We start from the raw sequence: 14,283 nt of genomic DNA, 5'->3' as shown, positions 1-14,283 counted from the left end.
GAATCAAATGATCAAAGATGTTTGGTCCACCCCTGAATTTCAAAGGAGGTCTGAATCTACTAGGAGGAATAAATTAACCAAAACAGATGGCAAAATAAGCACTCATTCTGGAGGAACAGTGTCATTTGCATCATATCGAGCTAACATGGTAAGGATTTTTTTTTGTATGCTTAAGATAATGAATTAAAATTTGTATATTTATCTTTTATAATATTTATTAATCTTGAAAGCAAGAGGAAGCTGATGGAAAAGAACCTCCATGGGATGATGTCTTTTCAGCTTTGCATCAAAATACTAAGCAGTCTGGTAGCTTTGTCGACAACAAGTCTAAAAAAGTGGTTGTATGTATTTTTATTTGATTATTTCTTAATATAACTTAAGTATTATTAACATTCAAATGAATTTATTGTTGCATGTATTTAATTTGTAGGAAAATTATAAAATGGAGATGATTTCAAAGTATGGAACTAATCGAGAAAATCATCATTTATTTGATGGAGCAGCTTGGTGTGTAGCTTCAGGAGGAGTTACAAAGGGTAGGGTATATGGTACACCTCGTATGCCAAAATCTATAGTTAGTATAAGCTCTTCATCACATTCCTACTCGGTGGAGTCATCATATCCCAGTTCATCGTATCAAGCATTGCATAAGGAGATAAAGAATAAAGAAGAGGAGATAAAGAAAAAAAATAATTTTATTCTTGAAATGAAACGACAAATGAATTCCATGAAAGAATATCTTATGAATAATCTTGGATATCATAGTGGGACATCAAATATTGGCCAAGGTATGCCACCACCTTTGACCCCATCAATGTCGTCACCTATGGCTCCCCAGATAATGACACCTATGGGTCCCACATCTCAACCAATTTATCGACCTATACCTCGACCACTATATCCTAATCAATCTTGTGTCGATCCACAATATCATGGTTCGTCTTCGCAACCAGCACCATGATTGTATCTTTTGTTGTTTTTTTTTTTGTATTTCGACTTAATTGTGTTAATGCAAGTTTAACTAAATTTTTATAATATGAATATTATTTTTATTCCATTTTGTATTAGTGATACAATTATTTTTAATATTAATTTATGTTGGTTATATATATTCTACAACTTTTAAAATATCAATAAATAATTAATTAAATAAATTAAAAGTTACTTTAATAAATAAATAAAAATTAATTTATTAAAAATAATATACTCAGCAACGGATTCTCCGTTGCTAAACTTAATGCAGATTCTCCGTTGCTGATTCACAAAACTAGCAACGGATTATCCGTTGCTAATATATGCAATGGAAAATCCGTTGCTGGTTGTTAGCATCGGATTATCCGTTGCTAATTGTAAACAATAGAATTTTCATTGCTGTGAAATCAGCAACAGATAAATCCGTTGCTAAAAAATCAGCAACGATAAATTTGCATCCGATATTTGCCGTTGTTGATTCCATTGCTAAATTGTTTTAGCAACGGATTTTAGTATTATTTGCAACGGAGTAGTCTGTTGCTAATTACTATATTTTTTAGTAGTGTAATATTTTAATGTCCGAAAGTTAACGATCACGTAAGTCTCAAGTGGCTCTAAAATTTGTGGCACTCGAACTGGTGATCTCTAAAAAACAGATCTAGAATCTGACCAGTTGAATTACATCCCAGAATTGCATTACCCTTAAATTGAAAGTATGGAAAGGAGGTGGTGCATCTAGTTCTTACAAGTATTGGCAGTGAAATGGATTTTGTCATGACTATTGGTATATCTTGTTTAAGGTACTGCAATTCTGTGCATGCCGACGGCTCCTATTAATTGTATGACCAGGAGGACTCTCCCTTTCAGGTGGTGTAATTTTTTTCCGAATGGATAATGTTAATAAAATTTTCTTAAATTAGCATGAAGGCTGTTTGAAATAAACACGTTTGTGATTAATTTCTCAAATCCCATGAATTAATAAATGCTCTCCGTTGCTAAAATGAATGCCCATAAAAATTGTGGCGGCCAACCCATGGAAATTCCGTAGTTAATATAAGCTTCTTTTACAGTAACTAACTAGTTTTGTTGCCCATATGTCACTGTGGATATAGATTTGAGATGTGAGTAATGTTTTTGTAAGTTTTTCTAGTAAAAGAGTAGATAGTGGTGAACTTTTTTGAAGTGTCTTTAATTTTGGTCTAGCGGCTAACTTTAAAATCTCTCAACCTAATTGTTTATACAGGCTAAACTTTAAATTAATCATGTGAGAGTTAATCTAATATGATTAGATTGATTTGACAGAGTCAAATATAACCCAAATAACCAATATAAACATGGATCGAATTAAAAAAAATTTGTTAAATCACCCACGTTTAACTTGAATTACAAGAAAAAATCACAACCCAAGTAAGAGGCATGATCAATATGTATTAACCCGGGTGGTTAGCTATTGTTTTTCTTTCTCGTATCTTTATTCTTTCCTCGGTTGGCCTTGCATTGGGTTTGGGTTGTAATTCGAGTCTAAATTGAAGAGTTATTAAATAATTAGTAATTAAATTGAAAATTAAAGGCTTAAACTAAGGTGTGATAAGATTTTGGACTTAATTGAAAGGTTCCTATATAATTAGAGACCAAACTAACCAAAGAGGAAAACAATAGCTTATGTGTCGACCCATCGTGCTCTAGCAGCACATGCAATATTGTCGTACGTCTTCCAAACTCAATCGTCCATGATGTTCCCAAAAACATCTAGACATTCTCTTCCATGCATTACAGTTAGAGCGTGTCGCATTGATCTTCCCATGGAGGTGCCTACGACCTATTTATCTTTTCTTCTTTTTCCCTATTCTCTCATTGAAATCCACAATTTTTTATTGTTTTTTTTCCCTTGAGGGATTGATTGTTTCCTAATGATCAATTACAGTCCCTCAAATTTTTATCTCTTGTAGAACACAAAAATCCGATCAATCTTTCACAAAATCAATGATCTTGAGAAAAATGGCGGAATGCTTTATTTTTTTTCTTGATGAAACCAACTTTGATAAAATTAGCACTGTATAAAATTGTTAACAAATGCCAAAGTTAATTGTGCCCACCAGCAAGATTTGCTTACTTGGATTCATTCTGCCATAGGAGCAGCTTTTCTGGTTACTGATTGGTTTTCATCTTACCTCTCCTGTTAACCAAACAACTAGATGTATGAGTTAACATCCATCCTCCCACTCTATCATATTCGTCATTTTCCCATTCCATCTTTCCTGAAAAACAGACGTTCAGCACATGAAGAACAGTAAGGTTTTTTTATATTATTATTAATATTATGCTAAATGCTTGCCGCATGAATATTCTGATACACACAGAGAGATGAATAAAAAACTTTTGCAGTGTTATCTCATAAGATGTTAGAAGGAAATAAATCTATAACGTCTGATGATTTTCCTCTTTCTTTCCTTTTTTTTTGTGTTCATTTTCTCCTTTACCCGCTCATCTATGCTCCTGAAAATATCCGTAGTCAAAGGCCTGCAGCAGATTTCGGGGGAAACGGTAAGAAGAAGAGAAAGTAAGATACGAATTTGGCTACTCTTTTCAGAAAAAAATCGAACTGCTTACCCTCCCCCATCTCCAGTTGGGCAGTCATATTTCTCACCTGTGGTCAGACAGAAGCGCATCTGCGTCCAAATGATAATTCATGCATTGAGCTGATCAAAAGAATACTCTCAGAGCATCCACAACTTTCTCAGGCCTGTTAGTACCAGGACAAAGATTTTACATGAGAAAGACGGAGGGAAAGTGGTTGTGCAAAAAAATGAGGTAATAAGATTAAATTACCAGTCCTCTTGTGGCATATGGCCAGCGCCTTCTATTAACTTAAGCTTCACAGCATTAGGGTTTCCTTTCTGAAACTCTTCTGCCACAGCCTGAGGCAGATACTTGTCTGCTATTCCCCAGGCAAGAAGTATTGGTTTATCCCATCTAAAGTCCAGAGGCCATCAATACACGAAGTCCCATTTGAATAAAACTAATTCACGTGCTGCAGTACTACAATCTAAAAAAAGCTCTACCTACCTTTCAGATGCAAAGCCATCAGCGATTTGGCTTACAATATCTCTGAAGTTGATCTTCCTCGCGGCCTCAAGCAAAGCTGAAACAACAAGAGTAAAAGCATGAAACCCTTAATAGTCAAGACATTCATGTATGCTTATCCATCACCAACCATTTGCTAACTGCTGGTTCCGTTGAAGAGTGAAGTCACTGAAATTAAAGGGGAAAAGAAAAGCAGAAGAAGGAAGGACTTCTGATATTTTAGCTTACACAATTCTTTAAAACAGTAGTTTAAATTGTATTGCACGCCATGTCTGTTTTATGCTGCTAATGATGTTTTTAGGACAAAGTTTCTACAAGATTAGAGCATGATTTCTTCTACCAATTGTTTGTTAAATTCGCTAGTTATATCCATGCATAAAAAATGGAGATATATCAGACTGCCTTGAAGTGAATAAATATTAGACAAATCAAGGGCTGGGAATAGCTAATCAGGACATTACTTGCTTGGTTTCTTTCAGAATATATCATTTACCATTTATCGCAAATTTACTAGCAAATGTCAAAGAAGAAATGAAATACAAACCAAACCCTGGTCCACTGCTTGCCAAATATGGTAACCGATAAACGTCGGCCTTTTCCAGCTTCAGGACATAGCTGCAAAACAAGCGCATTCAGAGAAAGTAAAGCACGTATAAACTAAAAGTTTAAGCTATTAGGTGAGGTTCTAAAATATAATTTATATTATTCTCAAACACATTCCTTCAAATGAAAGCCCTTTGAGCTTGAAACTTGTATAGACCCATTTTATTTTGTGCTTAATTTTTATCAAATAAATAGGGATGGTGAGATTCGAATTCGTGACCACTTGGTCATCAAGGCTCTGATATCATGTCATAAAACCATCTTAACCCACAAGCTTAAACTATTAGGTGAGATCCTAGAATATGATTTATATTATTCTCTAACATTCTGCAACATAAAGCAGCTCAAGCTCCTAAGGTACTAAGGAAAATTGCTATCTTTACAAATCTTTAGGTGTCCCTCCATTGGCATGCTTAAATTTTAAGAACAGGATAGTGTCTGTGTCTTCACATCTGTGCTATCGTCTCTGCAAGCGTTAGCGCTCAGAACAGACTCTGAATTGCAGGCTTGCATGTATTTATTGATTTTGTTTGAAGGTAGTTTGATTACTTCCAGATGGTTATAAGAAAAGAGCAGCAGCAACGAAGGAAGAAATGCAAGCATGATTTGGATCATCTAGGCAAGAAATATAGACATTAACATGCAATTGACATTAGCTACTTGAGGGTAACGTAGAAGCAGTAACAAACTAAGGTGCAAGTTACACAGAGATCTGAGGACTGGAATTTGTAAATATAATATTGATAACTGTTGGTGTATAATATAAAACTATTCTTAGGATGAAGCAGTTATGAGTTTGAATCTTACTACCATTATTTTATTTAATAAAAATTAAGTACAAGATAATATGAGCATGTGTAAATTTCAAGTCCAAAAAGCTTTTCACTTGAGGGTGTGAATTAAAAATATAATATAAATCATATTCCGAGCCTCCCATCCAACAGTTTAAGATATTAGGTTGAGATAATTATTTAAAAAAAAAATCAGAGTCTTGTTCATTGAGTAGTCACGAGTTCAAATCTCCCCACTCACATTGTAATTAATAAAACATTAAGCACAAGATAGCAGTATAGACCTGGGCAAGTCTAATTAACAATATACGGATGGATGAGGCACTTGAATGGCGATTATGACCTCCAACAGACACGAGTCAGAAATCTCAATCTTGAACTGAGGTATGATCATAGGCTGCAGAATAGGTGTATTTAGAGATTCAGGTAAAACAACACGTTTGGAAACTTCATGTAAGACTCTTGCCATTTGCTTTCTTATTGGTTTAAGCTAAAAATACTAATGCATAGTGGAGCAGATTGGTCTCGGCACTAAAAATTAAATGTTTAGTTGGAAATGATAAAAACTGAGAGCATATATTTAGGATACCTACGGGCTGCCTGCTTCAATAAAGCGCTCAGCCATGACAGCATTTTGGCAGGTAAATTCACCATACAGAGGAATCCTGGATGAACAAATTAAAGGAAGTGCAGGTGAAAAAGCAGTGGGTTAGCGGGGTCAGTGTCGGTACATTTAAGAGAAACTAAGAATAATATATATGGATAGCTTAAGAACTGATATCGAAATTAGCACTTTCATTAAAAGGCTAAGCACTGAACCTTAGCTGTTGAAATAGTCCAGGAACAGGAGATGAAACTGTCACCGGACTATTCAAAATTGCTAGTTTTGATATCTTGCTCTTGTTTTTCAGGGCCCAGGTCAATCCATATGAACCTACAAGAAATCCCTTTGGGAATAGGAGAAGCATGTTAGGTATTGTTTACATGAATGGACTTGCAGCATTGATAGATTATCACGCTTGAAAACCGAACCCAGACCAAAATGCAGACTTCGGAAGTTTTGTAAACCGAATAGGTAAATATTATATGAAGTTTCATCACAAACATGCATGATTGAGTAGCTTTTGTTCAGCTAATTTATTCAAACCTGAACAACAAGGAAGAAGGGAGATTTGACCCCCAGCACATCAAGTAATTTATCAAGTGCTTCATGGAACTCCTTTTCTGCCACAGTTGAAAATTCTCGAAATGAGAGAATTGACGAGAATTAAAATGTTTGAAGTGCTTAATATCAGAAAACAAAACCTGTGTAGTCAAAGCCATATCCAGGTTGTGGCTTGTCACTGAAACCAAACCCTATCCAATCAGGTGCAAAGCAGTGGAACCCGGCATCTGACATCTATATAGGAAAAGGGTAATTAACTTTACTATCGAAGAAATGTGTAATCTAGCTGTAGATAATGGCTCAAGCAGGTAAGTTAATTTTCTGTATGAGTTGATGAAAAGGGCTTTCCATCTTTGATTCTACTCGTTTTCTCGAGGGAACTTGTTTTGTCTTTATTTGGCACCTTTCTTCTGAAGGAAAAGAAAATCCTAACACCACAGAGCACTGGTCACCTATTATTCAGGCACCTACACTCCTCAAGTTGTTGATGACAGCTAAATAAAGAAACTTAACACACAATTAGATCTTGTTTAAGCAGATTTTGTTTGAAACAGAGGAAAATTTTGCCAAATTCCAGGCATTAAAAGGGTAGGTATTTCCATGCAATAAGCTGTGGTTATAGCTCAAGAACATGTGAATCCAGCAGAGTGGTAACCTACATAAAATCCTGAAGCACAATCTCAGAACAATGTTATCAAGCCATGAAGACAAAAACCTCATCTCTTAAATTCTTCTGCAGAAATTGACCTTTCAAGTTACAGTTCAGCTCAGCAGGTGAGAAATTTTAAGAACTTTGCCGTAGAGAAATTTATATGAAAAAGTCTAGGCAGTTTAGACATTGAAAACAAAAGGAAAGTATGAAGATAAATTAGAAACCAGGTAAGCAACCTGAGACATGACAACTCGATAACTGTAAGATTGTGCTGGCGCCCCATGTAAGAAGATAACTGTTCCACGGCGGCTGTCAGGAGATCCTGCCATCCAAACATATATTTGTCAAACAAGTAGTTAGAAAGAAAAAGGAAGTACTGTTGGATGCCATGGATAAAAGTTTTACCAGTTTCTCTCACAAACCATATTAGCTCCCCAGATTTTATGTAGGAGCCATTTTCCTTTCCCTTGTCTTCTATCCTCTGCATCAGAAAAGAAATTAATGAATGCCACGATAAAGAATATATTTCTTTTTTTTTGACATAATGACAAGCACTACTGTTTTAACGAATTTTATTCAACTAAAAAGACTACATGAACAACACTGAAATGATATGGCTTCTTGAGCTCCTTGATTCAAAAAACAAAGGATGTATATGCCTTCGCTAAAAATGGCACTGAACAGTTTAATCGATTGCCACACAGACTCATGTTTCAAATTCAAACATTTGATATCACCTGAAATTACAATTCGACCCAGAATCTTATATTAAAATCTCTTAACAATTTCAAAAAGTAATAAAATGATGGTTATGTGTAACCCAAAAACTTGAAATATTTATTTCACTAAAACTAACAGACTGGACAAAATTATTGAATGTTCAAGATTAAAAGGGGGCTTGAAAAACATCACTCTACATTGAAAACAATGAAGTAAAATCTTAAAAAAAAAGTCATGCAAGTTAAGTTGTATATATGCTTGATTGAGACAATTTAATTTAGTACTGCTAGCTAGCATAAGCTAAATTAGTATATAAAAGAATGCTTACATAGAGCATTTGGCCAACATTGCCATCCTCAGCAGGAGACTCAGGGAGCTGAATGGAAGAACGACTGGAAGGATTATCAGTGACAAAACCAAAGGGGTTGAAAGCTGGTGCATCTTTGTCTTTTTCATTGTCTTGGCTACTGTTTGTGGCATTTGCTATTATTAATGTCCCTCTTCTTCTTCTTCTACTTGAGATCATACTTGTTTTTGTGCCTGTATTAATGTTGCTGGTGGGCATAGAAGCAGGAGGAGGAAGAGGAGAGAGCAGAGACCATGTAGCCATTTTTGGTTTTGCTTTGGGAACGTGTGTGAAGTGAGAGACATACAGTCTTCTCTTTCTTTTGTTTTTAATTTGAAGAAGTAATTAAACGGAGGCCACATTATTGTTATTCATTTATTTTGTGGATATAATTTGACAAAGGGCAGTTGTGTTCGTGGCCTCACGCGCTTTTCCAGTGGCTATTGATGATTCTGCCTGGATTCTATTAACGGGTTGAGTCAAATAAGATAATGCAAAGATAATACAAATATTACAGAAAAACCATTTCTTTACTGTTCTTAGTGATTAGAGAGTGACATCGTGAGTTCTATGACCAGGAGAGTGAAGATCAAGTCTTGAATTTTAATGCTACAGCTAAATGATAGCCATTTACAACAAAACTGGAAAGGACTTGGCTGTTTGTTGCTTGCTTGTGCTAACATTGGTTGTTCATTCAACTTTTGCAGATAGAAGAAGGTTCCCAGAACAGTGAGCAGCTACGGGAGGAAGATAACCTTGAAATTGGGATTGAGGGCGATGACCTTGGGATAGAAGATATCGACCTGCCTGAAGGCAATGATCTTGAGGACAACTGCGAACAACTGTTTGATATTGAACACCATGTCCTTGAAAACAACAGAGCTGATGCTACAGTAGAAGGGTGTTTCAGAATGGTGAGTCCCAAAGGAAGGATTATCCACCACCTGTTGTGGGGATAGAGTTTGAATCGTATGATGACGCCTATAGTTATTATAATTGCTATGCTAAGGATTTGGGATTTGCTGTAACTGTGAGGGTTTTAAGACAAGCAAGGAAGCGCACAGCCATAGAAAGGGAACAAGAACTGGTTGTCTTGCCATGTTAAGGTTGAGGTGGAGGGTGGATGAAGTCAAGCCTGAGCACAATCACTTGTTTGATCCTGAGAGAGCACAAAATTCAAAGTCCCACAAGAAGCTGGATGCAGATGTGGAAGTACGGACAACTAAATTGTATCGAACAGCTGCTGTAGACCCACTGGGCTATGGAAGCACACAGTACGCCTCCAGTTTTATTGTGTTTGTTTTTCATCGTATTTTATTACAACAGATCAAACATTATTCTCCATCAAACATCAACCAACAAACTCAAAATCCATCTTAGACATGCACTCGAGGGCCTAGCTGCTGTAATCAACCGTGTGACTTGTTCCGCCCTCATCCCGGATTTGACTCTTTATGTGCACGCCTGTCACTCCCGCGGTGCCTGACCTGTCCCTGGACTTGCAGGATGTCCAATGGACCGTGGGGAATAGTCGTGGTGCGCGCAAGCTGGCCCGGACACCCCACGTAAATCAAAAAAAAAATCCATCTTAGACATGTGTTGCACAACCACCGTCAAGATCAAATAACTCTTCTTGGCCTAGCGGTGGGAGGGGCTTGACTCCTTCCACTGCTTCTGGGTTCAAGTTCTAATGTGTATGTCTGTCATTCCCGTGGTACCTTATATATTCACTAAGTTTGCAGGGTGTTCAGTGGGTCGTGGGATTAGTCGTGGTGCGCGCAAGCTAGCCCGGACACCCACGTAAATCAAAAAAAATAAAAAATAAAAAATAACTCTTATGGAAACCATCTAGGTGGTGGCCCAATGATAAGAGCTTGGGACCAAGAGGTTTGCTCCCTTTGTGGTCTCAGGTTCGAGCCCTGTGATTGCTCATATGATGGCCACTGGAGGCTTGCATGGTCGTTAATTTCAAGACCCGTGGGATTAGTCGAGATACCCGCAAGCTGGTCCGGACACCCACATTAAACTAAAAAAATAATAACTCTTATGGAGAAGATAAACAAACCATAGTCTCGTACTTAATCCTTTATTTTATTTTAATTCATAACAACATGTCATCATGCGCTTGAATTTATAGAGAGAGAGAGAGAAAGACTTTTTTTCCCTTTATAAATGCAGTAATCTAGACATGTTCTTTTATATATATATATATATATATATCTTTATGGGTCCGAACTAACTTACGCGTATCACAATTAATTTCTGGATTCATTGAACATCCTGTAAGCCTAATAAATAAGTAAATCACCGCGGGGTAACACGTGTACATGCTGAGGCTTGAACCCAAGATGCATAGGCAGGGAAACCCTGCCAAGACCGCTAGGCTACAAGCTTCGGTGCAATCTAGACATGTTCTTATTAGAGGTGATGTTGGTGGTGTTTGATATGGTAGTTTAACCGTATTTTTTAATTTTATTTTATTTTATTTTGAAATTAATTTTTTATGTATTTATTTATTATTTTAAGTGTTAATGTTAAAAAAATAAATTTTAAAAAATTAAAAAATATATTATTTTAATATATTTTTAAATAAAAACTACTTTTAAAAAGGAAAGCTTAATTAGAAAAAACCCAGTGGTTTTTTTATAAATATGATCGGACAGGGCATCGATTGGAAATAAACCGAAGTTGCGAGGATTCGGTATAAATACACTAAAAAGAACGGCACCCATAAAGCAAAATGGAAGAAATTTCTTCAACTAAATCTTTTTCTCCCACTGAAGTCCCTCAGCTCCATTCTGAAACAAAAATCACTCACATAAATTTTCCTTAATCCTTGTCGGGTTTTGAAGCTGAGTTGGTGGTTTGGTGCTTGGTTTCTTTACAGGTAGAAAGAGGGGTATCTCTTGATTTTCAGGTGAGTACTCATTTTGGTCGGAGATGGTTACTCTCTTTTTGTGTGTACTTCAAGTTTTGATGTGTTCCTGAAACAATAACTTTTCTTGCTTGTAAGATTATTGCTTGTTAGCACCAAAAGAAAAGAAAGGAAAGGAAAAGATTGTTGCTTGTTTATGTCAGATCCTGATTAATTCTCTTTTGGAGGTAGATAACTGCATGATTGTGCATTTCTTGAGATGTTGAAGAAGAATCTATGTTTTCGTAGTCATGGGCTTTCTCTGTAAGGATTCTTTATGCCATGGAAGAGAAGTGGGTTGCTAGCAAACTAATCTCTTTGTTAACAAACCTGATAAATTAATTTCCAGTGATTGTTACTTTAATTTAAAAATTATTTATTTATTGCCATTTGGTTTTGAGTATTTTGTAGATGGAAGAAGAGTGTCTTAACACAGAATCGGTGGGAAATGATGATGCTGCTGATGAATGTGGGATTGAAGGAGATTGTGCGATGACGGAATATGTCAATCAGACTGGTGTGATTGAGAACCCCCTGCCTCCTTCCGTTGGCATGGAGTTTGAGTCCTATGAGGACGTGTATTACTTTTACAATTGCTATGCCAAGCAACAGGGATATGGGATTCGAGTAAGTAATACATGGTATAGGAAGAGTAAAGAAAGATACAGAGGAAAACTTAGCTGCAGTAGTGCAGGCTTCAAGAAGAAAAGTGAAGCAAACCGACCAAGACCTGAGACAAGAACAGGCTGTCCAGCGATGGTGAAGTTCAGGTTGATGGAAAACAAGAGGTGGAAAATTATTGAAGTCGAACTTGAGCACAATCACTTAATTACCCCAGGAAGCGGTAAATTCTATAAATCTCATAAAATTATTGGTCCTGGGACCAAAAGGACATTGCAGTTAGATGGTCCTGAAGAAGTACAGAAAATTAAGCTGTTTCGCACTGTGATTGTTGATGCTGAGGGCAATGGAGGTGTGGATACTGATGGAGGACAGTTTGGGAATGATGTTCTCCTGCCCAGTCAATTGAAGCTCAAAGAAGGAGATGCCCAAGCTGTTCAAAGTTTTTTTTTCCGCTTGCAATTGATGGATCCCAACTTCTTTTACGTGGTAGAACTTAATGAGAAAGGATACATGAGGAATTTGTTTTGGACTGATGCAAGGTCTAGGGCTGCGTATGGTTACTTTTGTGATGTAATTGCAATTGACACTATGTGCTTGACATACAAATTTGAAGTACCACTGGTTGCATTTATTGGAGTAAACCATCATGGACAACCTATCCTATTGGGATGTGGTATGCTTGCCGATGAAACAACCGAATCATATACATGGCTGTTGAGGGCATGGCTTACATGTGTGTTAGGACGTCCTCCACAAGCTATCATCACTGATCACCATAAGACCTTGCAAACTGCTGTCGCTGATGTTTTCCCGAGAGCTTCTCATTGTTTTTATTTGTCACGTATCGTGCAAAGAATTCCAGAGATTCTGGGAGAATTGTTTGATTTTGAAGCAATTAAAGTATCATTGAGTAAAGTAGTTTACTGCTTTCTCAGGCCTGAGGAATTTGAAGCAGCTTGGGAAGAGATGACACAGCATCATGGAATCAGGGATCATAAATGGATCCAAACATTATATGAGGATAGGAAAAGGTGGGTTCCAGCCTATTTGAAAGAGACATTTCTGGCAGGAATGTTACCGCTCCAGCAAAATGAAACTGCAGCTTCATTTTTTGAAGGGTATCTGGATAGACATACATCTCTCAAAGAATTTATGGACAACTATGATCAAGCTTTACAGGCGAATCGTCAGCTTGAATCCTTGGCCGATATGGATTCGAGGAATTCAAGTTTTATGCTAAAATCAAGGTGTTTCTTTGAGCTGCAACTCTCAAAGTTGTACACAAATGAAATCCAGAGGAGATTTGAAAGGGAGGTGGAGGGTATGTACTCCTGTTTTAGCACAAGACAAGCTTATGTTGATGGACAGGTGATGACATATTTAGTCAAAGAAGAAGTTGAAGTTGAAGGAAGTAAGCGGGAAACTAGAGATTTTGAGGTCACGTACAATGCATCCGAAATGGATGTTCTTTGTGTTTGTGGATTGTTCAATTTTAGTGGGTTCTTGTGTAGGCATGCATTGAGTGTCCTTAACCAAAATGGCTTGGAGGAGATCCCGCCTCAATACATCCTCACACGGTGGAGAAAAGATATGAAGCGGTCTTATGTTCTTGATCACAGCTGCCGCGGTCTTGACATCAATAACCCAATTCACAGGTATGATCATTTGTACAAATGCATTGTTCGGGTTGTAGAGGAAGGGAGGAAATCACAAGACTGTTCCAAGGCTACGCAGCAAGCTTTGGCCGACATGTTGAGCAAGCTTCATCTTGTAGAGGACCGGCCACCGGCCATGTAATACGTAAGAGTATTGAAAGGTAGAAGATAAGTGTGTGTGATTGTATTGCTTCTCTGTCAAGAAAGGCTGTAAGCTCAGGGAAACCATGCAGCTGACATATTCGAAAAATGTGTCGGAATAATCTGGAGAAATTGTCTTGTTGCTGAAAAAAAAAATGATTTCCTGGAAAAAATCATTAATTAGAAGTCGCAAGTTGTTCCTCGAGGACTTCCCAGCTCCGTACACCTGGAGGAATGTTGCCCTCACGCTACTCTATGAATGAATCTCGTTGATTATGGCTTTTTTATTTTTGGTGCCCAAAGTGGAAAGCCATGAGCAGAAAGTGTGATAGAACAAGCACTCTTCCCTTCCTCGTTCCCTAATTAGATCATGTTTGTAAAAAAATTAATTTTTTTAATGTTTTTATATTTTTTTAATGTGTTCATCTTAAAATTAAATATTTTTTAAAAAAGATTTAATGAATTTTTAAATAAAAAATAATTTAAAAAATAAAAAAAAGTGTTTGAAAATATAGTAGTGGATATTTTTAAAAGTTTTATTTTAAAATATATTAAAATAATATATTTTTTTATGTTTAAAAAATTATTTTTAATATTAACATATTAAAAATGATTT

The 14,283-nt window shown here is 36.5% G+C and overlaps 2 protein-coding genes across 3 annotated transcripts; one reads left to right on the top strand and one right to left on the bottom strand.

The window, feature by feature from the left end:
* Positions 1 to 3,253: 3,253 nt before the first annotated feature.
* LOC133669932 (uncharacterized) lies at positions 3,254 to 8,675 on the bottom strand. Of its 2 annotated transcripts, none has more exons than XM_062090267.1 (12): positions 8,316 to 8,675; positions 7,673 to 7,748; positions 7,504 to 7,589; positions 6,756 to 6,849; positions 6,598 to 6,674; positions 6,270 to 6,397; positions 6,044 to 6,115; positions 4,601 to 4,671; positions 4,039 to 4,114; positions 3,802 to 3,945; positions 3,583 to 3,715; positions 3,254 to 3,492 (listed from the first exon to the last, which is right to left on the bottom strand). In XM_062090267.1, the coding sequence occupies exons 1-11, from the start codon at positions 8,595 to 8,597 to the stop codon at positions 3,676 to 3,678; spliced, it is 1,146 nt and encodes a 381-aa protein (XP_061946251.1). In that variant the 5' UTR covers positions 8,598 to 8,675; the 3' UTR covers positions 3,254 to 3,492; positions 3,583 to 3,675. The 2 variants fall into 2 exon arrangements, with proteins under 2 accessions (XP_061946251.1, XP_061946254.1); XM_062090270.1 differs by having other exon boundaries at positions 3,620 to 3,715.
* A 2,364-nt stretch (positions 8,676 to 11,039) lies between these two features.
* On the top strand, positions 11,040 to 13,954 carry LOC133669921 (protein FAR1-RELATED SEQUENCE 6-like). Its single transcript, XM_062090256.1, has 2 exons — positions 11,040 to 11,250; positions 11,659 to 13,954. The coding sequence occupies exon 2, from the start codon at positions 11,659 to 11,661 to the stop codon at positions 13,666 to 13,668; it is 2,010 nt and encodes a 669-aa protein (XP_061946240.1). The 5' UTR covers positions 11,040 to 11,250; the 3' UTR covers positions 13,669 to 13,954.
* The last annotated feature ends 329 nt before the right edge of the window (positions 13,955 to 14,283 follow it).

Source organism: Populus nigra, chromosome 1 (assembly GCF_951802175.1).
Source record: "Populus nigra chromosome 1, ddPopNigr1.1, whole genome shotgun sequence".
Lineage (NCBI taxonomy): Eukaryota > Viridiplantae > Streptophyta > Magnoliopsida > Malpighiales > Salicaceae > Populus > Populus nigra.
Note: the sequence above shows the minus strand (reverse complement) of the source record. Positions and strands in the feature narration are given on the sequence as shown.

Coding starts and splice junctions, on each gene's coding strand:
- LOC133669932 (XM_062090267.1), bottom strand. CDS start 8,597: ATGGCTACATGGTCTCTGCTCTCTCCTCTTCCTCCTCCTGCTTCTATG. Junction 7,590..7,672: donor ATGGTTTGTGAGAGAAACTG/GTAAAACTTTTA, acceptor TTTGGATGGCAG/GATCTCCTGACAGCCGCCGT. Junction 6,675..6,755: donor ATATGGCTTTGACTACACAG/GTTTTGTTTTCT, acceptor CAACTGTGGCAG/AAAAGGAGTTCCATGAAGCA.
- LOC133669921 (XM_062090256.1), top strand. CDS start 11,659: ATGGAAGAAGAGTGTCTTAACACAGAATCGGTGGGAAATGATGATGCT.